At 32.2% G+C, this 24,755-nt stretch overlaps 3 protein-coding genes, 1 long non-coding RNA gene and 1 pseudogene across 5 annotated transcripts; 2 read left to right on the forward strand and 3 right to left on the reverse strand.

Annotated features, from left to right (window-relative positions):
* The first annotated feature begins 227 nt into the window (after positions 1-227).
* Positions 228-2,463, forward strand: LOC142626978 (universal stress protein PHOS34-like). Of its 2 annotated transcripts, XR_012842725.1 has the most exons (5): positions 325-708; positions 792-901; positions 1,480-1,598; positions 2,072-2,319; positions 2,410-2,463. XR_012842725.1 is itself a non-coding variant. In XM_075800750.1 (4 exons), the coding sequence occupies exons 1-4, from the start codon at positions 531-533 to the stop codon at positions 2,166-2,168; spliced, it is 504 nt and encodes a 167-aa protein (XP_075656865.1). In that variant the 5' UTR covers positions 228-530; the 3' UTR covers positions 2,169-2,369. The 2 variants fall into 2 exon arrangements, 1 of the variants encoding a protein (XP_075656865.1); XM_075800750.1 differs by lacking the exon at positions 2,410-2,463 and having other exon boundaries at positions 228-708; positions 2,072-2,369.
* Positions 2,464-7,526: 5,063 nt separating this feature from the next.
* Positions 7,527-9,751, forward strand: LOC142629935 (universal stress protein PHOS32-like). Its single transcript, XM_075803981.1, has 4 exons — positions 7,527-7,999; positions 8,082-8,188; positions 8,773-8,891; positions 9,429-9,751. The coding sequence occupies exons 1-4, from the start codon at positions 7,822-7,824 to the stop codon at positions 9,523-9,525; spliced, it is 501 nt and encodes a 166-aa protein (XP_075660096.1). The 5' UTR covers positions 7,527-7,821; the 3' UTR covers positions 9,526-9,751.
* Positions 9,752-11,973: 2,222 nt separating this feature from the next.
* Positions 11,974-13,317, reverse strand: LOC142628386 (root phototropism protein 3-like; annotated as a pseudogene).
* A 167-nt stretch (positions 13,318-13,484) lies between these two features.
* Positions 13,485-15,759, reverse strand: LOC142627643 (uncharacterized). The gene is made up of 2 exons (XR_012842902.1): positions 15,252-15,759; positions 13,485-14,109 (listed from the first exon to the last, which is right to left on the reverse strand). It is a non-coding gene; the product is annotated as an uncharacterized LOC142627643 (long non-coding RNA).
* Positions 15,760-19,033: 3,274 nt separating this feature from the next.
* Positions 19,034-21,485, reverse strand: LOC142627530 (uncharacterized). The gene is made up of 2 exons (XM_075801410.1): positions 21,095-21,485; positions 19,034-20,902 (listed from the first exon to the last, which is right to left on the reverse strand). Exon 2 carries the CDS (start codon positions 20,895-20,897, stop codon positions 19,185-19,187), a length of 1,713 nt encoding a protein of 570 aa, XP_075657525.1. The 5' UTR covers positions 20,898-20,902; positions 21,095-21,485; the 3' UTR covers positions 19,034-19,184.
* Positions 21,486-24,755: the final 3,270 nt, after the last annotated feature.

The raw sequence follows: 24,755 nt of genomic DNA on the forward strand, positions 1-24,755 counted from the left end.
AAATTAGTCATGGATTTAAATTTATGTTCCATGAAATTATATCTTGACACTTTTTCTATTCCATAAGCACCGGTGGTGTGGATGCTGTAACACTAGCTAATAGGCCCCATCTTTTTAAAACAAAGATTATCTGTCTGTAGTGGTATACTATTTTCATCATGCTTGACTAGTAGGTATTGATATTTGATACTCTATATAGTCTATCCAAACGTCTTATTTTTTCCCCTAATATTTTATGTATTTATTTATAATCATATCCTAATGCCAAAACCAGATAATCTTAAAAATAAATAAAACCAAGGAGTCCACTGTGTTTGAAAACCACAAATGACATAACCCACAAAACCCGCCAACAGATTTGACCCAACACATTATTTCCTCTCTGCCTATATAAAAACTCTCAATCTCAAACATTCATCACCACCACAACCAAGTTTTCATTCACAAAAGAAAGAAAGAAACAGTGTTTTGTTTTTATTTTTCATTTTTTTGTCATCAACAATTTTCAACCGTCCGATCAAAAGAGCTGAATGGCTAACGTGGCAGCAAATGAACGGAAGATCCTCGTGGCCGTCGATGAAGGCGAGGAGAGCGTGCACGCGCTCTCGTGGTGTCTCAAAAACGTGATTTCTCCAAATTACAAAGATACCCTTGTCCTCCTCTACGTTAAGCCCCCTCGTGCAGTTTACACTGCCATTGATGGCACAGGTAATTTGTCTGTAATCTTCATGGGCATTTTAAGAATACGAAAGATTGAATGGTGCTGATTGTAATTTTGGTGTGTGATTCAGGAGGGTATTTGTTTTCTTCTGATATATTGGCGGCAATGGATAAGTACAGTAATGACGTGGCTGAGTGCGTGGTTGACAAAGCCACAAAGATGTGCAAAGATATTCATGATGTGAGTTGTAATTTTTTGGTTTGTTGAAGGGTATAATTGTCATTTGCTAATTGTCATTTTTTTGAAATATTGAGAAAAATTAATTTTTCTTAAAAAAACCCTTTCATCACGATTATCTTCACCTATTATTAATGCTGTAACTTATTTATAAGAATTACAGTACTTTGTTTTTTTTTAACATATATTAATTTGTTATTTGATAGTACTTTGTTTGATCATTTTATAATTTTTGGATGTTTAATAAAATAAAATTTTTAACCCTTTTAATGATTATTTTTTAATTACATAACACGTTAATAATTAAAATGGGTATTTTTTCATCTTCTAAAAAAAAAATAGTGGTTTTTCATATATATATAACTGGTTTGAAAAATAATTGTTAATCCCAAATATATAAAAAGAAATTAAAAACAAAAGGTTTAATTTCCCATATATATAATATTTAGAAAGATTTTGTCGGGCTAAAATTTTTAATTTCTTATATTATCTTTTTATCAGAAATAAATAAGGTTTTCAATTTGAAAAATCATATAGTTTCTTATTTAGTTTTTGTCTTGATAAATTTGTCCCTCGTGAAGGTCAAGGTGGAGACAAGAATAGATCATGGTGATCCAAGGGATGTAATTTGCGAGATGACACAGAATTTGGGTGCTGATGTGTTGGTCATGGGGAGCCATGGTTATGGCCTAATCAAAAGGTGGGTCTTACTTAAAAATGGAAACTATAGGCTTAGTTATGTTATTATTGTAATTTTCTTTTGATGCATGATAAGTAAATAGGGGAATTCAAACACGTTGAAAACATGACAAAATGCCACTTTTTTATTTATTCCATCTGGGGTGTATGCATGACAAAACGATTTGAGGGTTTTTTTTTAGCTAGTGAATGATTTGAGTTAGTGTAATTTAGTTTTATATAATGTTGATTTTTTACCCTCTTATTTGAAATCTGGTAAGCATAATAATACAATGTGAAAAAGCCTTTGGTTTTTTCTTGGTTGAAAAATGAAAATTTGTTACCATGAAATAACATGGACAATTACCTTCATTTTCTAAAATCATATGAATAAAATAAATTCATATTAATTGGGGTACACCCTAATATATTGTTTTTATGTTGTAATTATATTGTTTAATTTATTTACTAACACATTATTCTTGGGGCTAGCAGAGCTTTTCTTGGGAGTGTGAGCAATCATTGTGTACAGAACGTCAAGTGCCCAGTCTTGATTGTGAAGAAGCCAAAATCTACCGCAGCAAACAACTAATTTTTTGTTTTTTTTTGGGGGGTGGGTTTCTTTCTAGCTCTTCTTATAGCTGTTATATAAAGTTTCTTGTATGCTCTTGTAAATAGGTGTTTTTCTTTTCTATCTTTTTTTCTTGGTGATTCTGTCATTGTATATTTTTAAAATCTTGTAAGTAATGCTTTTTTGGGAATTTGTTTAATATTATTATCATTGAGTGGAGAATTTCCGAAGTGGGAGTGAAAGCTTGGGAGGAAGAAGGAAGAATGGTATCTTGGGGGAACAAGCAATGATTATTGTTTAATTAACACGCAGAGAATAAGCTATCTCAATATAATAGATTATCGAAAAAAAAGCTATCTCAATATAATATCAAAACTTATATTTTAAGAATAGAGAGTAGGAGACACAGATTGGTCTTCATTTTCTTATACCATTGAAGTAATTGAGTTGATCAAATGTCTAAAACGACTTGGTCACAAAAATGCAAATGCAAATTTTTTTATTCTTCTTCTTATGCTGCGTAGCTGAAATTATATGATTGCAGAAAATGTGCTTTGCTAAACAGGTTCAATATTCATCATAATTCGACCATCATTATCTATTTTCACACAACCAATCTTGCTTCAAGCTCTTCTTTTTGGGTGCACCACTGGGGGCTTGGCACCTATTTTACAGTGACAAGTTTCAAGGTTTATTTCTAAGAACTAATAAAGTGAAGTGCCTTAGTGCGGCTGGAATGTTTCTTGATGCATAAATATTACCTCTTCACGCTCTTAGAGTTCAAGCAATATTAGTGTGAAAAATTGTTCATGAACCTAGTTTTTAAAACTTGCAATTTATGTTGATGGTCTACCCTCACGAATTACCTAGCATCTTCTTCTTACGATTACCGTGTTAATATCTTTTCCTTGCGGGTACCATGTTGATTTTATATTTTATTACTCACTACTCAGCATCTTTTGCATATTCCCTGATTTTATACTTCAGAGACTCACATATATCTTAACCACTTTAAAATGTGTCAAGTGTCAATTATATCTTGTGCGGAAAACTCTGTTTTAGAATCTTTTTTTTTTACTTTTTTTCTTTTAATGTATTTGAGTTGTAAGTTTTAGTTTCTTAAGTGTATTTGAGAAACTACATTGAAGGCACAATTGAACAGCTCAAGAATATGCTCAATAAAGTGAAGCTTTTTAACTTTGACAGCTACTTGAATAATTGAGGTTAAGCGAACCTCGACTGCAAGCTCGACCTAGTCAACTAGTCGAGCTTCAAAATACAAGCTTTCCAACTTGTAGCCCATGATGACCAAATGACCTAGGACCTTCTCTAATTATAAACTTGTGTATCTTGCATAACCCACCATTTGACTGAATGTCTTCCTTATAACAATCATGCTTACCAAATATCAAGGTAATTGGATATTGAAAACTCACTTATCTATGAGCACACATTTTTAGTCTTGGAATCCAAGAGCCATGCCTAAGCATGCTTTCATTGGTTGGCTGGCCATGTTGAATAGATTGTTAACAAAGGAAAAAAAAATGCTTAAATGGGGCTTTAATGGAGATACTAAGTGTGAACTATGTAGAAATAACATTGAAAACAGAGAGCACCTCTTCTTTGAATGCTCTTTTTTCCAGGAAAATATGGAGGACTCTAATGAGTTGGTGCTAGGTAAAGCATCCTAGTTAGATTTCAGCCAAAAATATTCAATACTGCCAAATTTTTATCGCATGTTAATATTCAAAGTTCATCATGCTTCAAATCTGAATCTGGATTGCTAGCAAAAACTACTCACAACAATTGAATCAACCTACAGTCTTTACATTAACAAAAAGTGAATATATCAGGTAATATTGAAATTACAATCACAAGATCATCGTATTGCACAAATCATTAATATTTTCATCAAAGAGACAATTTGATGGATTGAGAAAATCTACCTTGGCACAGCAGAGCGTTTGGGAAGCAATGAAAGTTGAAGCTTGTTAGAGTTTTTAACTTATTTTTGTTACTATTTATGGGCCCTTACTTTTTAGTACTATTTATGGGTTCATTGTACTATTTAGCTAGTTTTTAACTAAATAATAAGCTGTTACCAAACCACTCAACTCTCCAAACTCTACCGGCTATCCAATTCCAAAGTTCTCCTAAATCTCTAGATCCTACATCTCTTTCAATTAGGTGTTTACTTTTTCATCTGCTTGAAATCCAGAGTCTTGCACAAGGTGAAACAGCCATGGATGGCCAAGATGTAAAGTTCAAAACTTCAACTTTTCATTTCAACGGTCGGGCAAATTTTAGAAAATAATATATATTGCTATGGATCTTTTTTTTTTGGGGGCTGATTTTGGTAAATCTAGCAGAAAAAGCAATACAAGAGTTCATATAAAGACGGGGACCAACCCATTTAACTCTTTAAAGAGAACCCCAAAGAAATGAGAGGAAATGGGATGAGCCCCAAGAAGAACAAAGGGCAGCCCACAGTTGTCAAATTAATGGGCCAACAAATTGGCCTCCGAAAATTGGAATAGAAAAAATTCCACATTTGAAGGATCTTGCGTAAAAGCTATGGTGTTTTGAGAATCACCCTAAGAAATGACACAAACTATTATTATGATTGTAGCTTCTGTTTCAGTCCTTAACACGCTACCCATTACATCTTTTTGTTGTCCATGTTTTAATACTTTCATAAGACTCACGCATCACTCTTATATACGTAGAAATCACAATCCAATAAAACCATTAAACTTTTTAAGTATGACAAAATCTATATCTTCAAATGTGAACAATAGAAAACCAACCCAAGGTTTCTTCTAATTTATTGTTATGTTGGGTTGTGTCTGTGAGTTGTGCAATTATTTAAATACTTTTATCAATTATTAATTTTTGTCTTTTTCAATAAATTATTACAACTCATATAATACTCTTAAATTATATTTCATTTTGTATAGATGAATCAAAACTATTTCTTAAAATGCCAAAATTAATCAACTAATTAAAAAAATAAAGTTTTTTTTAAGAAAAAAAAAATAAAGATTATAAAATAAACTTATATATATAGTAAATTGAAATAACTATTAACTCAAACTTGACCTAACTTAAGTCTTAAAATAAAATTTGAATCCAACCAAACTCACCAACCCAAAAAATCTGACACTCGGTTGGATTGGGTTAGTAAGTTTGAAGCACATACCTATCTTTTAATATGCTTAGCCAATTTAAGTATGAATCCTGTTGGACTTTATACTTTTTTTTTTCTTCCTTCCCAAAAAATAGGTATGAGTGACCAATGAAGACCTTATTTAGTAGAATCTATATGCTTACTGAGTAACATTTAAGGGGCCTAGATGTGAATATGGGCCAAAAGGCTCACAACTTTATAAGATTAGTTTTAGGATTGCGTACTATTTTACAACTTTTTACCACAAGTTTGATGTAACAGACTGTAAATGATTGTCTATCACTTACACATAGATTTATCATTTTTTTTCCCACCACTTACATTCTTCCCCATCACAATTGCGGCAAAGAAGTTGTGAGATAAGTTGTGGTACTAAATTTTCTCCTTTTATAAGCTAGTTTTTTGTTTTTTAGTTTTTATGTATGACTTTTTAAAATCTCAAATTTTTTTAAAAAATTTTCATTATTTTAGCAAAAAGCTAATTAAAATTTGTGGTCATGATCGGTTAGGGGCATCAGCTAATGTTGGAAAAAGTAATTCCTTATAATCGAAGCAGTATAAAACTAATTTCTCCTTTTATTAGATGCTTTGTGCTTGATATGTTCTAGTGTAGTTCCCTTATCCTTAAGCTTGTTGTGCTGTTTACCTTAGACTAGCCAACACATCCTTTGATATGAACATTTGTCTTTTCAATGGAGAAGAATCTAGAGTTTTAAAACTGCATATAATCTTTAAGCTCTCTTTTCCCTTTTGTTGCAATATTCACATAATCCACTTATAGAATCAAGCATTTAAAGCTGAGGCAATGTTAATTGAACCTAATTAAGTAGTAGGAAATAGTTAATGAACCCATGTTATCTCATAATCTAAAAATGAGCTAATTTATTCACTAGATCATATCAAATATGATATATATCTTTGAAATCCACGTCAAGTTCAACTAACTTTTAAAATTCCGAAAATGACATGTTAGTACTTAGTGCCATGGTTATAAAATGGTAAATTTGAAACTTTAGTAGGGGGATGAACAACATGATTCGAAAAACCGTTTGGTTAGAGATTTATAATATCATTGTTTAAAATAATGTGAAAATTGTGATTTAAAAAATGTTGTAGAAACACGTGTTTACAATATTCATAAAACATAAAATATGTTTGGTACCATGTTTCAAATAACATGTTTCATTGTGTGAAAAAACATAATTGTGTATTTAGTATGCGTGTATTTTATTTTTAAAGAACTGACAAACACTGTACAATTTAATATTTTTTATTTGAGGAGAGAAAAGTCCATTTATGTTTTGTCACATCAAGTGGGCCCCATGACTTTTAACATATTTACAAAAATACCATTGTTTGAAAACTAAAAACTGGTAAGAAGAGTTTTCTAAATTTAGTATTTAAACCCCCTAAAATGAGCAACATAATTCAAATACTTCAGTAAACAACATCCTTACCAAACACATTTTTTTTAGTTCATAATTTTCAACATTTAATTACAAAAAATTGTTATTCAAACACCCTACTTGTCAAAAGCATAAACGATAACTTTCACAAAGCATCAAATTTTGTGCTCGTCTTAATAACTTTCACAAAGCATAAACAATATTATAACATATAACATTTGCTAAATAGGCCCCATCTTTTAAAAACAAAGATTTTCTGTTTGCAGTGGTATTTTCACCATGCTTGATGAGGAGGATTGATATTTGATACTCCATCCAAAACTCTTTTTCACCCCAAATATTTTATGTATTTATTTATTTTCTGGACCTACCCTTAAGCATCCACAACGTATAGGCCAAATGGCAAATGCAAACCCAATTTTCCATTTAACCCCAAAAACATCACTCCATTGAATATTGTAAAAGCCAAGAATTGTAAATTTTTTTACAATCCGGCTACAATGTCATTCTAAATGTAGAATACACTGTAGCTTAATGGTAAATCGAAATACTATTATTTAATTCTCTCTCTCCTCATTTTTATTAAAAAGTTCCAACACTTTCTCTCTCCTCTATTGAGAAATATTTTTATATTGTTATTTTTATATTATTTTAATGTGTAGTATGGTAAAATAGAAGTTTGGATGTTGGTGAATTGAAAAATGGTATTGTATAATTGATAAAATAATTTTTAAGATGGTAAAATAGGATAAAATTAAGAAAAATGAACGTGGATACTGTTATAATCATATCCTAATGCCAAAACCAGACAATCTAAAAAAACAAAAAAAAAAACCAAGGAGCCCACTGTGTTAGAAAACCACAAATGACAAAACCCTTAAGCCCAAAACCCACAAACCCGCCCACAGATTTGACCCAACACATTATTTTTCTTCTCTGCCTATAAATACTCAAAAACTCTCAAACATTCTTACCCACTGCCAAATTTTCATCAACACAAAAAGAAAGAAACCGTGAATTTTTTTTTTTTTTCTTTCAATTTTATCATCAACAATTTCCAACCGTCCGATCAAAGAGCCAAATGGATGACGTGGCAGCAAAGGAACGCAAGATCCTCGTGGCCGTCGATGAAGGGGAGGAGAGCATGCACGCGCTCTCGTGGTGCCTCACAAACGTGATTTCCGAAAATTCCAAAGATACCCTCGTCCTCCTCTACGTTAAACCCCCTCGTGCAGTTTTCTCTGCCCTTGATGGCACAGGTAATTTTCTTCACTCTCCATGGGCATTTTAGGAACACGAAAGATTGAATGATCCTGGCTGTAATTTTGGTGTGTGGTTCAGGGTATTTGTTTTCGGCTGATATAATGGCGGCTATGAATAAGTACAGTAATGACGTGGCTGAGTGCGTGGTCGAGAAAGCTAAAAAGATGTGTAAAGATCTTCATGATGTGAGTTGTAAATTTTTTGTTTGTTAAAGGGTAAAATTGTCATTTGGTATTTTTGATTTTTTAAGAAAATAATTGTTTAAAACCATTTGATGATTATCTACACCTATTTTTAATCAAATAGCTTATATAAAATTATAGTATTTTTTTTAACATATATTAATTTTTTATTTGATAGTAATTTATTTGATCATTTTATAATTTTTGAATTTTTAAGAAAAGAAATTTTTTTAACCCTATTAACGACAATAATTTACACGTATTTTTTAACCAATGTAACACATTTATTTAATAATTAACATGGGTTATTATTAGAATTGTAATTTATTTAATGATTATAGTGGATCATAATTTGAATCATCACCTAATGATGGTACCTCATGGTTTGAAATAGGTTTTTTTTTTTTTTTTGCATAAAAATAAAAGTTTGATTTCCCATATAATTGTTTTTAAAGGTTTTTTAGGGCTGAAAATTTTAAAATTTAATTTCTTATATTATCTTTTATTAGAAATAAATAATGTTTTTATTGAAAAATCATATAGTTTCTTATTTAGTTTTTGTCTTGACAAATTTGCCCCTCGTGAAGGTGAAGGTGGAGACAAGAATAGAACATGGTGATCCAAGGGATGTTATTTGTCAGATGACAGAGAAGTTGGGTGCTGATGTGTTGGTCATGGGGAGCCATGGTTATGGCCTAATCAAAAGGTGGGTCTTACTTAAAAAAGAAAATTATATGCATAATAATGCTATTATCCTAATTTTCTTTTGATAGATGATAAGTAAATAAGGGAATTTAAACACGTTGAATACATGAGAAAATGCCATTTGATCTAAATGTTATTGACAGACTTTTTAGGTGTATACATGTGAATGATTTGAGGGGTTTTTTATTTTTATTTTTTTTAAGCTAGTGAATGATTTGAGTTAGTATAATTTTGTTTTATATAATGTTGATTTTTTACTCTCTTATTTGAAATTTGTTAAGCATAATAATACTATGTGAAAAAGCTTTTGGTTTGTTCATGGTTGAAAGATGAAAATTTGGTACCATGAAATAAGATGGACAATTACCTTCATTTTCTAAAATAGTATGAATAAAATAATTTTATATTCATTGGGTACACCCTAATTCATTGTTTTTAAATAATTTTATATTTATTGGGGTACACCCTAATTCATTGTTTTTATGTTGTAATTATACTGTTTAATTTATTGCTAACCCATTATTTTTGGGGCTGGCAGGGCTTTACTTGGGAGTGTGAGTAATCATTGTGCACAGAACGTCAAGTGCCCAGTTTTGATTGTGAAGAAACCAAAATCCACTGCAATTAACAATTAATTTTAGTTTTTAGTTTTTTTGGGCTTTCTCTAACTTTATAGCTCTTTTTATGGCTGTTGTATAAAGTTTCTTGTATGCTCTTGTAAATAAGTGTTTCATTTTTTGGTGATTCTGTCATTGTTATTTTTTTAATCTTGTAAGTAATGCTTATTTGGGAATTTGTACAATTTTATTATCATTGAGTGGGGAATTTCCAAAGTGGGAGTGAAAGCTTTGGAGGAAGAAAGAAGCATGGTATCTTGAGTAAACAAGCAATGATTATTGTTTAATACATAGGGAATAAGCCATCTCAATAAAATAGATTATCGAAAAAAAGCAAGCTCAATATATAATAACAAAACTTATATTTTAAGAACAAAGAGTGGGAGAAGGAGAATGGTCTTCATTTATATATCAATAAAGTAATTGAGTTGATCGAATGTCTAAAACGACTTGATCACAAAAATGCAAATGCACATTTTTTATTCTTTTTCTTATGCTGCGTAGCTGAAATTATATGAATGCAGCAATTGAATATTCAATGTCAAAAGGAAATGCTAAAAAGGTTCAATATTCATCATAATTTGACCCTCATTATCTATTTTCACACATAACCAATCTTGCTTCAAGCTCTTCTTTTTGGGTGCACAACTTGGGCCTTGGCATCTATTTTACATGGACAAGTTTCAAGGTTTATTTCCAAGAACTACTAAAGCGAAGTGCCTTAGTGGTGCTGGAATGTTGCTTGATGCATAAATATTACCTCATCATGCTCTTACGGTTCAAGAAATATTAGTGTGAAAAATTGTTCATGAACCTAGTTTTTAAAACTTGCAATTTACATTGATGGTCTACCCTCAGGAATTACTTAGCATCTTCTCTTTGTAGGTAATATGTTGATTTTATACTTTGCTACTCACTACTCAGCAACTTTTGTATATTCCCTGATTTTAGACTTTATAGACTCACCTATTGCTTAACCACTTTGGAATGTGTCAAGTGTCAATTATATCTTTTGCTGGTAATTCCGTTTCAATTTTTTTTTTTAATGTATTTGAGTTGTAAGTTTTAGTGTCTTGAGTGTACTTGAAAAACTACATTGAAGACACGAGAACAACTCAAGAATCTACTCAATAAAGTGAAGTTTTCTACTTTTGAAAGTTGCCTGAACAATCGAGGTTAAGTGGACCTCGACTCCAGGCTTGACCCTAGTTCAAACTTCAAAATACAAACTTTGCAACTTGCAGCCCATGATGACCAAATGACCTAGGACCTTTTCTAATTATAAACTAGTATATTTTGCAAAACCCACCATTTGATTGAATGTCTTCCTTATAACAATCATGCTTACCAAATATCAAGTAATTGAATATTAAAAACTCACTTATCTATGAAGAGCACAATTTTTTAGTCTTAAATGAAGCTGGTTAAGTTCTTGTATGGGCACTAGTAAATGAGCAATTTCAGCCATATCATTGAGATGCTTCTAATATATTCTCCAACAAGAAACATGGTTTTTCACAAATGGTTGACCATATTGATGTGATATTCACTACTCGTATGCCTATTTAACTAGTTCTAAGTTGATTGATCTATTTGGCTCTTATAATGAGCTGGAGTGTATAATATAAATTTGCTTCCACGGTTCCTTCTTTGTTTTCTAATTTTATATTCCAAATAATAATCCCTAAGTACTAGGGAGAACAAATAGCAGGCAAGGAAACATTTCATAAATTTTGCCCAAGAGGGTGTGGACTGTTAGTCAGGGGACCAACATCCCAGCTAGGATGCCCTGGTTCAACCATCCACAAAAACACCTTTACTTACCCGAAACATGTTGCTTTTGGGCAAATGAAAGTGTTTTAAGGTTTACTCTCCAGGAGTGAATCAAAGGACACTGCCTTTTTTTGATACACAGAAATGTAATGATACAACTTAATAGACTAATCTTGGAGATACCAACAGAAAGTTCTCTTGAATAATGTAACCATCATAAGGAATATGACAAAAATAGCTAAGCCATGGTGCTGAAAATTCCTTTTCTTATATTGCAAAATATTACAAGGTAAATATGGAGTAGTTTCAAATTCCTAAAAATAACCTTTCTATTTTCTTGGAAATAAAAAACCTAAAAATAAGAAGGCACACATCAATTTCAATGAAGCAAAATTATTTATCAAAAATCAGATTTCCAACCAGAGAATTTTTTCCATACAAATCTGAGTTTTCTCTTCTAATTTGTGGATCTCTTTACTTGTCTTTAAAGCTTGAGCTAACTCATTTGTAATTCAATCAGTGGCACCTTCATTGTGTCGACCTCTTTCTGCAGATTCATCCCTCCCTCTTTTAGTTTAGAAACTTTGATAATTACTTGGTGATTTGATATAAAAGGTGTCATTGACCTTGTCATGTGACTTTGCTCTAAGAAGATGAATTATGCTGTTATTTTAAAGGGCAAGTGACTTCGCTCTAAGAAGATGAATCATGTGACTTTGCTCTATGGTATTACAGGTTTCTACATACACTTACTTTTTCTTCTTCATTCAAGCTAGGGTGTGCCTACATAATTGGTTCCAAAATAATGGTTATTTGCAACTTAAATTTAATTGCTTCTATGACTGGTCAAAATGTGAGGTTACATGTTCGTAAAATCTATCAATAAAATGCTACATCATTCAAATACAACACTGATTCTGCAGGACTAAGCTTTGAAATTTATTTAAGAAGACTTATAGCCACTAAGCTTTAAAATGTCCAATAAAAAACACAAATATCATACCACAATAATTCTTAATCAAAGGAAATCCCTATTTTATGGTGTTGCAGGTCTCAGACTCTCAAGAGCTCAGTTTTCAGATAATATAATCATCATTAGGAATGAAAAAAAATAAATTCCATACCTTGAGATACATGTCAATGGCTCTATAGAGGTTGTTATGACACTACAAATATTTTTGGTGCAGGTTTGCTTGAAAGAAAATAAACATGAGATTTCACCACCCTAATAAGTAATAACAATGCCCACACCATAACCACTTTCATTGTCTCCATAATTCTTAACCAAGAGATCTGGAACATAGCACTGCTCCAACATGGAAGCAAATTTTTCTAGCATATTCTATAATTCAGAATTAATTTTCATCCTTAAAACCAACCTTGAGAAGGTGTAGAGAAAATTGCAAAAAACTAAAATTTCCGCCACATGGAGCACATCAAACAAGCATTTAGCTGTAACTCTTTGTAATTGGGGGTTTAGATGTTTGTGAGCCAAATTGTGAAGCCCAAAAGTGATTCTGGAAAGCCATATTGCAGTCCAATTAGCTCTTCATGAAGATCCAAACTCTGATCCCATCCCTTTACTTTTAATAGTTTGAATGTCTTTACAAAATTGATCTATTCAAAGAAATGAACCATCTTTAAACAACCAATTATCAAGTTTTTCTTCAAGTTTTGAGTTCACAGCATTATTTGCTAGAAGCCTAGAACATTCAAGCCCTATACATAATCATCACCAAAACTAAGTTCTTTTGGATCTATGCAGGCCTTCCAGGAAATTGCTTTTGAGCATTTTCACAAGTTGTAACTCTGTAAAAGTTATGAAGCTTAGAAAAGCCTCAGTTTTGGACATTAGATTTCTTTCTTCAAGATCATCACTTATTTCCAAGGAATGAGCAGCTCAATGTAATGGAGCAACATTGGTGTTAAATCAACCTTCCATCCATAGAAAAATTTGACTGCTAATTCGGAAGTTTTGGGTCCTCCTGGAAGATTGTCTAGTTAAATAATGGTGCTAGTGTCTCTTTCACCAACTTGGGGTAGGGATACAACTAGTGAGGTTCTATTGAATATCCTAAATGATTAGTATGTAAGAATTCATAGCCAAACCTAATTTAATTGGTATTAAGCCTTAGTTGAGTTGAGTTGATTTGAATATTATGTAAGGGAAATCAAGATGGATAGTTAAGGTTTTTAAAATATAATTTTTCAGACTTGTTGAACAACTTCCAGGAATTTGGGATACAAACAATATATAGCATGATTTCGAATGCAACAAAGGAGAATGAAAGCATCCATCTGCCATGTTTATTTTTCTTTGGACTGAATATAGGACACCATGTGGAAGCAAGCTATCTGCATTAGTCAATATGTTTGATGGAGATTCTGAGGGTTGAAGTCAATTATGCATTTGTCACATGAAGAAACATTGTTTTTTCATCCTTTATTAAAAATATAGTAATTGAGTGCACCTTGTGCAAATAGTTATATATGGATGAAACTATAACCACAAGTACATCATTGACATTCCATATAAATATATGCATAGAGAGGAGGGTGTCTTGAAAGAGAGGTGGGGAGGGGTTTTTTTACCAGGCTGGGTTTCTTCTGTCTACAGCTTCAACAATTCTTTCTAGAGCTTCAGCAACTAAGCTGACATTTGCGGAAACATGACACATCAGTTACACTTCCCACGAGATATTGACCCACCATTTACTCTATCAAGACTTGTCCTTCCCACTGTAAGCATATCTTGTCCAAGGATGTCAAACTAATATGCCATTCCTTGTCTGAAGCTTCACTTGTATATTTCTTGTTGCTCACACAAACCTGACATACATATATAAACAGGTTGATAAGACTTATTCCTTATATATAAATTTAGGCATGTGATAGACAAAGGCACTGTGCTGGCCTAGCTGAGATTGTGTATTGTGTAATATTTGGTTTGAAGTGGTAATGTCATTAAGAAGGTCAGCTTCCTTTTTCCAGCTCCTGGCATTTATAATATAGTTGAAAAGTGTGGATAGAATGAAGCCAACACCTTGATATCATATATGTGCTACAATCTCATCTACTTATAGAGAAACAATAAACCACCTTTCTCCATTAGTGTTACTATTATATTGCATTAGAGAAAATCACTCAATCAATGAAAAAAGAAAAAACTCTCATTGAAAGAAAGTTGGACTGGCTATTCGATAGTTTCAACTTTTGTTTTTCTTATGTTATTAAATGGTAAGGACCAACCATCATGGGAGTATGATGCCCTTTTATAAATTGCATATAATCTACTGTACCAAGTTTGAAAAACCAAAAGAGCTTAGAATATGTTTAGGTCCAAAGAAGCATTGACCTTGGTTTAATCTTATCGTTTGCAACAAACATAAAAGACACTTGACTGATAAAAGAAGGACAACCTTTAAACAATTATTTGTATGAATAATTCATTAATTCTTAAGTTTGATAGGATAAAGGATTACTAACATGTTTAGAACAATCCCAGCAAAATCCCACTCTGCACCCTTCAAAAGAGTAGAGGTTCTAAACAGTACACCAAGATGGGATTTTGTAGTTATCATTAGCAAATAAGAACTTTCAGTAGGAGGAAACCTAACCTAAGCTGATCAAACAACCACAAACTTACATCAACAATAGAGTACAATTCCCCACAAAAATGCTCACTAACTTTGTGAGATCCCCTTAGAGAACCCAAGATTCATATATCACATGCTCAAATCTCATATCTCAATTTTCATAGCCAATGACATAAAACATTTCATGGTGTCAATCTCAACACAAATTAGCATGCGCCATCTTATAATGTAATATAAAGTACAAAAATCAACATCCATATGCTAGAAAAACTCCATCCAAGATCCACAAAACCAAGAGGATAGAAGAATCTCAAAAACTCACTAGCATATATTTCACATTTGACAATAAATATAGGAGTAGCTAACAGAACACACCTGATATATTTCACATGAGAGTGAGAGAAGAAGCCATAGGTTCCTGTCATGTGAAGAATGGTTGTGTGTGTGAAGGAAGGAGAGCTACTACACCCCTTGCTTTGCAGTTCTCTATTTGGCCAAAATACTTCAGCAAGTAGAGGGTTGGGATCTTTCCACTGTGAGAATTAAAGATTGCAAGCCCGACACATTAAAGGCTGCCTATATATAAATAAATTACAATAATAAAATCTCATATTATGAATCATAAGGTGCACTAAAAGGGCCCAATATTAATCATATGTGGTTATCACTATGCACTTGGGTCTCACAAATGCTTACTAAAATACACTCCAACTAAAACATGTTTTATTAAATAAATAAAACAATGACTATGATAGTCCACACACAAAAGGTGCCAACGCCATATGATCTCAACCTAATTCAAGTATTAGTGTAAAAAAAGGTTACCAACAAAACACTTCCATTAAACTGATCTTTTAATTGTGAATATTTTGACATGCTGACAAAAAAAGCAACCACCCACAACCATAGAGCCCAAAGGACGACATTTCCTCAAACATCTTGTGTCCAATAGGTCACTAGGGTTCAAAAATAAAAATGCAAGACTGAATTGGATATCATTCCTTGAGAATTAAACGGCCCACATAATAGTCTGCAGACTATTTCACAAAAGGGAGGAAAAGGGTCCCAATATAAATAAGTATAGCATCTTGTAACATGTGCGCATGATTATGACACAATCTAAATACCAAGTCATTATAGAATAAACTAACATGAGAAGCTCTTCAACTCACCTCAATTACAGACTTTGGATAACACAAAAAAATGTATTGTAGTTTAGAAATTCAAGGAAATGCGATCTATTTTAATTTGAAATGAAGGTCTAAAGGTCAGTTGTAAAAAAAAGGTGTATAGCAAAGTGTGCAAATAGCATTCTTTTGCTAACATTAGCAAATAGCAAAAGATTTCAAGTATCATATGTGTCAAACAACCATTGTAGCACTTTTGAAAGTGCTTAATAACAATATATATATATATATATATATATATATATATATATGTATGTATGTATGCTCTACAACCACTTGAAGCAGAAAAGGAACATACCTCTAATCAAGTTGATCACCTGTAGCTTCAAAATGATTCTCCATTTTCTGGTCTTATTTTTTAGTATTTACAAACTTAAGTTGAGCCTCCATACTTAAGCTCTCTCTATTATTTATGATCTCATGCCCAAGTCTTCCTTTTTTGGGTTGTCATTGTCATTTACAATGCTCTTGATTTCTACTAGCATTCAAGGACCATGCCATTCAGTTTATTATTCACTACCATTGCAAAATTCTGCCCCGAGAAGATTGATTTTGACATTGTAGGAATTCCACAAGATGATGACCAAGCCAACTGTAAGATCCTACTAACAACACAATATTTGGGAAGTGTGTAGGCAAATGATGATCAATCAAAATGTCATGGCAGATTTTCTAAATGAAGAAGAGGCTTGGAACTTGTTTGTGCAGAATTAATGCAAGAGAAATAGTTTGAGCTATAATAAATTACTATTGTTACAAGAGAAATTGCTAAGAAATGTTGGGCTCGGCAATTGGTGATCAAGTCCATGAGGAAAAAAATTTTAAGTGAGCTGTGGATGAATTTTCTCAACCAACTGCACGGTCCTATGCTCACATAAATAGTGGGACTTCCTAAAGAAAAGAGAGAGGGGAAGAGTTTAGAACTTGAATTCGTTGATACTTTCTGCAATGAATCAGATACAATCCCACTGTAGCAGCTTATAAGCACTCAATTTGTTACATCCAACTAATTATCCCTGCTGCACTTTACAAGCTTATACAGCAATTACAAAGAATGCTACCACTTATATCTCTACTAACCAACCTGTACTTAGCCATGTGCTCAATTCCAATTAGTCATAAGGCTAATTCAAGTTGTTACAAGTATTACACTAACAATCTGTTGCATCCAACCAACTATCCCTGCTGCACTATTAAAAGCTTATAAAAATTACAATGAATGCTACTACGAGCTTATAACAAAATACAGTAGATCATCCTTGTAGCAGTTGAGATGAACTTCTGCAGCTTAACCTCACTTACTTAGCAGCTAGGATCAATTTCCACAGCTTCTTAGCGGTGACACAACTCTACAACAGCTCCTTGGCAAAGACAGCAACACACTGAAACTCAATCCAGCTCCATGGTCTTAACACTTCTTCATTTCAGGAGCTATTTTGATGACCATAAACGCACCTCCATTTAAGAGGATTTCTCTACACTTAGGTTGCATGAAAGTTGCTATTTTTGGTATATTGGGTATTATTTAAGCAAAATTGTAGATGTCTTTTAGAAGAAAAGTCCAGGATCACATTTTTACTAACAATTACTTCTAAGAAATTTCATATACCTTTAGAGAATTTGTAAGTTAGGTATAACTAATAATTAAGATTACAACAAACTAATAGATAAATTTACCACACAAAAAAAGGTATTTTTAAAATTTATGAGCCTTACCTGGTATGTATAATTGATGCAACTTGAGACTTTAGGCTTATAAGACCTTTTTTTCAAATTGGTAGGATACACCTCAAACTGAAATACCACACACAGCCCCACAATGGTCACATCATCGGCAGCCGACAAATGTTCCAACTCTCAACCACTCATTCACCCACAACCTGCTAAAATGTTGTTCAAAACACCCAAATGCACTCACCCAAAGCAGATCAGCCACAAACCATTACAAATCCACCAAAAGAAAAAAAAAATAAAAAAACAAAAAAACAAAGATAAAGAAAATCAAAAATAGGGAGAGAGAGAGAGATAAATACATCTCAGGTTGCTGAATTTGAAGTTGTTTATCAATTTCACTAATGAGGTTAGCAACTTGCTGAATTTTATAGAATAGAGTTCATGCTTTCATGGTTAATGTTATAGAAGTGAATATGCATGTGGATTTGTGCAATTGTACATGGCTACTACCTCCACACTACTAATCACATCCTGTTCTAACATGGATCAAACTAACTGATACAACTTTCCCAACTCAGATAAAGAAACAATCCTCAAACATCACAAGCTTTCTAAAATATCAGATCTGAAATATAAAGATTGAAATGATAGTTAATTAAGAGCTACAGTGTGTACTATTGCCTAGCATCTCATGAACAAGACCCCAATATCAATACTATATCAAGCCATACATGCTGAGGATTACCACAAAAAAAAAACATACTAGATTCCGGAAAACTCCAGTATAACATGGCAACACATCACAATACATATATCTTGAGGAGAAATGCCAATGCCAGCAACAAATAGTTCTTGATCCTAATGTGTTGCCCATACAACGAAAGGGTTCAATTTACAAGTACAGCTCCTAAAACCAAGTAATATCTTCTCTGCTACAACAACTGACTGCTCCTAATCAAACAATCACTTGGAACGGTGCTTAGTCAAACTATGAACTCTATCAATAAAACATGAGAAAGAAACATCATTGGAGAAGCTTCAGGACATATATTATATGTTAAAAGATAAAATATAGGCGCAAATAAGGAAATACTATTCACAGAATCATGAGTAAAATAAAACATAAAGTAACAAAGGATCAAATCTAATTTGGAAGTTTAGAATGCATGAATAAATAACTATTGGTTTAATTCAGAATTTTTACTCCTAGAGCTGCAGGTTTTGATTATAGGATGATTGCAAGAATATATAAAACTAAACTAATGATGCAAGTAATGTCAAGAATACAAAGACAAATTCACACTAACAATCTCAACTTAATGTTATAAAAGGTGAACAAGACCCAGTTTAGACAACTGTAATAATGCATTCAATTCAACAATACAGAATTGATGCTCAACCCTATAAGAAAATATAAAAATTATAACTAAAACCACATTTGTCTTTTCTATAAACAATAATAGTGGATATAGAAATTACATAAGGCACATTGATAGATAAGCTCTTTGCAAGGATCACTACATTTGTGACATGGAGGGCAATCTTTAGGTTCCTCAATGAAAGTAAGGGGGTGTTGGTGACAATCAAATGTGTAAGCACCTCCAAACTTCATATTTGGGTATTTCCCAAGAATACATTTGGGATGTGCAGGATAAGTGCAATCTTTACAGTAGTAGTACCAATGGTTTGGGTTTCGCTCTTCTTCACAGATATCACAATAATATTCACCAGAGTCATCTTCAGCTGTATAATTGAGAGTGAAGGGGTGCTCATGTTGTTTGTACATTGAGGTTTGTGGTAGTGTCGCACATTTAAAGTCAAGTGCAAATTCACAAGTGGTACAACGAAATACTAGATTTCTTCTATCACCACAACTACTGCAACTTTGACTAAAGCCTGTGTAGGAAAGGATAAGTCGATGCTGATGACCTTTGTGGGTAAGGATGTCTAAGGTCAAACTACATTGAACATCGAGATCAAAGTTACATGTCTTACAATTGTAGGAGAAGCCATTGCAAAGCAAGTCAGGCGAGCCAGGGTAGCCAAGGAAACTACAGGCACTACACCAAAACATCCTCCTATTATTAGGTGCCTTTGGAAGGAGGGTGAGTGGGTGTTGATGGAGTGGGTGCCGCTTTTTCATTGGTAAATTAGCACAAGACTTATGAAGAAAGAAGCTACACTTAGCACAACTGTAAAAAGGAGGGGAAATGGCTCTTACGCACCCGTCACATTTTTCGTTATTGTGAACCTCCTCATCAGTGAGCTTTAAGTCATGCTTATGACTGAAGTGTTCAATTTCTGTGGCTATTTCAGTTCCGTCCTCTCCCACTTTGATTTTTTTGACTTTGTAAGCTGCCGCTGACTCAACAAATTGATCGAGCTCTGCATCTTCGTTCTCCCCATCTTTAAGTTCCAGCAAATTTATGTCCTCCCTATTTCTCCTATTCATAGCGCAATTGAGGTGGGCAATGAAATCGCATTTGGAGCAATAGTAAAGCCCGTAGCGCGTGTCCACTTTTTGAACACAGAGTAGACAAAATCGGGAGTCGGATTCATGGAGTTCAAGAGAAGAATGGGTGATGTGGAGAGGGTGCTTGTGACGTACAACTTTGAGTCTAGGTGGGAAATAAGCACACTTTCTATGAATCGATAAACCGCATGGATTACACAGATAGGGCATACCTTTGTCTTCTTTTATGCCACAAAGGTTGCAAGTGAATGTGATCAAATTCCAAAAGGGTGTCAATGGATGGTCGTGGAATTCAGCTTCCAAGGTGGGTGCTAAAGAACCACATCTGACGTGAAGGTTGAAGTCGCAACGGTAACATCGATAAGTGTATTCATAACGAGATTCTTTACAGACTTCGCATTTGCTTTTTTCTTTCTCTTCCTCTTCCTCTTCCTCTTCCTCTTCCTCTTCAGGATAATCTGTGTTTTCATCAAAGAGAATGAGAGGATGTAATGGGTGCAGAGGATGGTGCAACCCCAAGGGCAGTTCTGCACATGATTTATGATGAAAGCATCCATTGCATTTTGTACAACTATAGCTGGGACCCAATACTGATTCCCAACACCCGCGACAAAGACATCCTCTTCTGTCGTCTTGGTTGAAGACCAAGGGATGCTCTGGATGGCAAAAATGTTGAAGCGGCTCCATCAGATCTTGTATGACATGCAGAGTCACAGACAAAATAACATCCAATTTGCTTAGAGAAAAAAGAAAAACATGACTTATTAATACAACAGGGGCTGGTACGTACACTGAATCAAAATCTATATCATATCATATAAAGAGGAAAAGAAAGAGAGAGAGAGAGAGAGAGAATTAGAGTTTTATGAAAAATCCAACAATACCAATTAGATTTAAAGAATATCGCACTTCTCCCGCTAAGCTTATAAATGATGATGATGAAGATGATGATGGTCGCTGGTTGGGGTTGTTGAATTTGGACCAATTTTGAATGTTTAGTTGTAAGATTGATGAGTTGGGGATTCTAAGCAAAATGGGGGATGGATGCTGATGCAGAGTGTGTGTATTTTCAATTTGTGGGCGTGAGTGAGTGAAGAGTGAAAGAGTGACAAATACATCTAAACAAAATTAGGTGTTTTGAGTTTGTTTGGGTCCAAAAATTAAAGTGGCAATGTCAATTTTGGACTGAAAATTGGAAAGTAATTGTTTGAAAGGTTTGGATTGGAGACTATGGAGACTATTGAGGTGGCGCAATTTTTTGTTGGCTGATATAAGGAGTTGGTGGTTCGGTTTCCGTAATTTGTAGTAGTAATGCTTATTTAAATTTAAATTAATTATCATAAAAGCATACTGTATCATTGTTTTTTTTTAATTATAATTTAAAAGGAGGAAGCCAAGATTAGAGAGTTAAAAATATTGAGATAGATAGCAGCTTTTTTTCTTTTTCTTTTTCTTTTTACAAAAAATACTTGCGTAACTTTTGCCAAATAATGTAACTTTCTATAGGATAAAATTAATGTTTGATAGGGATCTAGTTGTTCAAGTTAGATGTTAGGTAAGTTTTACAAATTTTTCTTTCTTCGTAATAATGGTATGCTATACCCACTATTGAATTTATTTCTTTTCTACCGTCGTAATGCTCACCAAATATTTAGATGATCTATCATTCTCGTCAAATATCAAGATAATTAGGCATTAAAAACTCACTCATTTATGAAGAGTTCTTATACTCTTCTTTTTTTCTTTTTTATTTGTATTCTCAAATATAATAAACGAATAACCTTATAGATTTAACAATAAATATAAATCCATTGTAGTGAAATTGTGTATGTGATTAGCCCATAATAGATATTTGATACAATTGTTTGTAAATATATATATATATATATGTGATTAGCCCATAATAGATATTTGATACAATTGTTTGTAAATATATATATATATATATATATATATATATATATATATATATATATATATAGATTGATAACATTTGTGAACTAATGCAAACTATCTCACCTTTAATATGAGACAAAATGAATATTTGATGGAGATTAGGTTCAAGTTAGACTTTGGGTAGCTTTTACAAAAGTTATATTGCTCAGTACTTTTTTTTAGGGGGTTACATGATAATGGTTTGCAAAAGCTACAGTTGGAAAAAAAATTCCTTTCCAACCATTATTATACTAACCAAATATTAAGGTGATCTATTATTCTTATATAATACCAATGTGCTTGGGCATTAGCAACTCACTTGCTCTTTAGCTTTTTGTTTTTGTGTTCTCAATTATACTAAAGGACTAACCTTTTAGATTTAACATTAAGGAAAAATTTAGGTATAATACCCTCAGTGCGATTCATTAAGTTCCCTAATTAAATTCAAATACATGGTTGTATTAACCAATAAAATACAATCAGTTATTATTATTTCCAATGACAATTAAATTCAATGCAATGATGCGTTTGAATTTAATTGAGGAATTTAACATACAACACCTACGGTACTATATATAAGTTTTACCCTTAATAATAAATGACAATTGATTATTATGAAATTTTGCGTGTAAGAAAACTATAATTGATATCAAATAAATACATGGATTAAAGAAAAAGGTGATTTATAAAGTTTAATGGAGTGATATAACTTTAATCAAAGCTACAAAAAATTTAACATATACCAAACAATTTAGCAGTAATATATCTCAAAAAATATGATATTAATTTAAGTGCAATAAAAGTTTACTACATTTAACATCTATATGACAAATTTTCAGCAAGCAAAAAGACCTATTTATGACCACCGTACACTCTTGGTGCAGTGGTCACTCCACAAATATAAAATGCTTGTGGGTATTGGGGGCAAGAGTCGGGGTTCAAGTTTCCGAGAAAGAGTTTTAAACACATATATACTTAGATTAGGTTAGAGTAGAAATTTTATCTTGTATAAAAAAATAAAAATAAAAAACCCTATTTATGAATAGCAATAGAAAAACACATATATGAACAAATTTGTTGAAGCAATTAATGATACTTACGGCAAGAAGAATCCAATTTTAGCTTCAAAACACACCTAGGTAAGCCTCCAAGTTAGCCTCAAATTTCAATTTTGTTATAACTATGTTAATGTGGAATTCATCTGCAACTTCCACTATATATAGCATTGTTATCAATCTTACCAAATAAGAAATGCATTCTCTATCTCAAAAGAATCTCAAAAGAAAACCAAACAAGGAAAGAACAAAATAAGGAAATAAGCAAGGTATTATTCTTGCTTGCCATAATTTCAAAACAAAAAATTAATATTCTAAACTTGAAACTTATCTTTCATGTATCCAAATCTATTAAAAAACATCGTCTATAAAAATTTTCAATCTTTATATGCTCAAACTTTACTAATAGACTAGTATGTAGTCTCATACATATGCACAGATATAATAAAAAAATCATAATTATATAATTCAAATATAAATTTTTTTTTTTAGAAGATGTTCAAATTATACAAACTTACCCTTTTTTTTAAATCATACATTTCTAAAATATGTAATGGTTTCTCATTATATATATATATATATATATATATATATATATATATATGATTTATAATTTAATTGCTTTTAGACTTTTCAGTTTTTGCACCCAATAATTCACTTGCCACAAAAATTAAAATTTAAATGGACACGTGGCAAAAAATTGGACTTCAATTGAAATCAAATTTAGAATCTAATGGGATTTGGACTCTTCGATTTTTACATTCAATAATTTTATTAGTACTAAATTAAAAATTAAATGAGACACGTGGCACAAAATTAAGAATTGTGAATCATGCTTTGCCAACCTTCCATTTGCATTGAGCCACTAAATCTTGACAAAACATGTTAATATATAATTTTTAAGAATTTTCTTTTATGTTAACGTATGATGCAATAGATAACATAAAATAATTTTCATTCATTCGAATTATTTGGTGCCTTTAGTTCAAGATAACTTTCATTTGCTCTAAAGAAGTTGTTTTGTTCCTAGGGTCCACTAGCACACTAATGGCCTCTTAATAAAAAAACCGGTAATAATAAGATAGTAATTGAGTGATCATAGATTAATGCTAATTGTGGCATATTTTTAATAGATAAAAGTCATATTATATTATTTACATAATCATTCTTTGTCACTTAAGAGATATGACCTAATTAATTTACGGTAGTTTGAGTACATTTTAAGTTATTCTTAGTTAATTTAACTTGTTTCTTTCAGAAAACTGTAGTTCCGTTTAATACTTTTGCTTCAATACATTTTAAGTTATTATTTACATAATCATGCTTTGTCATTGTAGGTTTTATGATTGAAGTAGTATTTGAAAGACATGAAGAATATTATGTCCACCACCCCCCCTTTCCCTCTTTCCATTTTCTTTATTTTTGAAAAACTCAAGTATTACACTGATGTGGTAAAAAAAGAAAAAGAAAAAGAAACATGATCCTTCATTATTCTGATGCTCTTTCATGAAATTAGAATACCACAATTATTCATTTATTTAAAAACATAAAAAGA

The sequence above is a fragment of the Castanea sativa genome, chromosome 3, assembly GCF_040712315.1.
Source record: "Castanea sativa cultivar Marrone di Chiusa Pesio chromosome 3, ASM4071231v1".
Classification (NCBI taxonomy): Eukaryota; Viridiplantae; Streptophyta; class Magnoliopsida; order Fagales; family Fagaceae; genus Castanea; species Castanea sativa.

What these genes read in the sequence shown, in the direction of transcription:
- LOC142626978 (XM_075800750.1), top strand. Translation starts at nt 531, where the DNA reads ATGGCTAACGTGGCAGCAAATGAACGGAAGATCCTCGTGGCCGTCGAT. An exon ending in TGTGCAAAGATATTCATGAT is followed by an intron (nt 902 to 1,479) that starts GTGAGTTGTAAT and finishes TCCCTCGTGAAG; the next exon opens with GTCAAGGTGGAGACAAGAAT. An exon ending in GGTTATGGCCTAATCAAAAG is followed by an intron (nt 1,599 to 2,071) that starts GTGGGTCTTACT and finishes TGGGGCTAGCAG; the next exon opens with AGCTTTTCTTGGGAGTGTGA.
- LOC142629935 (XM_075803981.1), top strand. Translation starts at nt 7,822, where the DNA reads ATGGATGACGTGGCAGCAAAGGAACGCAAGATCCTCGTGGCCGTCGAT. An exon ending in TGTGTAAAGATCTTCATGAT is followed by an intron (nt 8,189 to 8,772) that starts GTGAGTTGTAAA and finishes CCCCTCGTGAAG; the next exon opens with GTGAAGGTGGAGACAAGAAT. An exon ending in GGTTATGGCCTAATCAAAAG is followed by an intron (nt 8,892 to 9,428) that starts GTGGGTCTTACT and finishes TGGGGCTGGCAG; the next exon opens with GGCTTTACTTGGGAGTGTGA.
- LOC142627530 (XM_075801410.1), bottom strand. Translation starts at nt 20,897, where the DNA reads ATGGAGCCGCTTCAACATTTTTGCCATCCAGAGCATCCCTTGGTCTTC.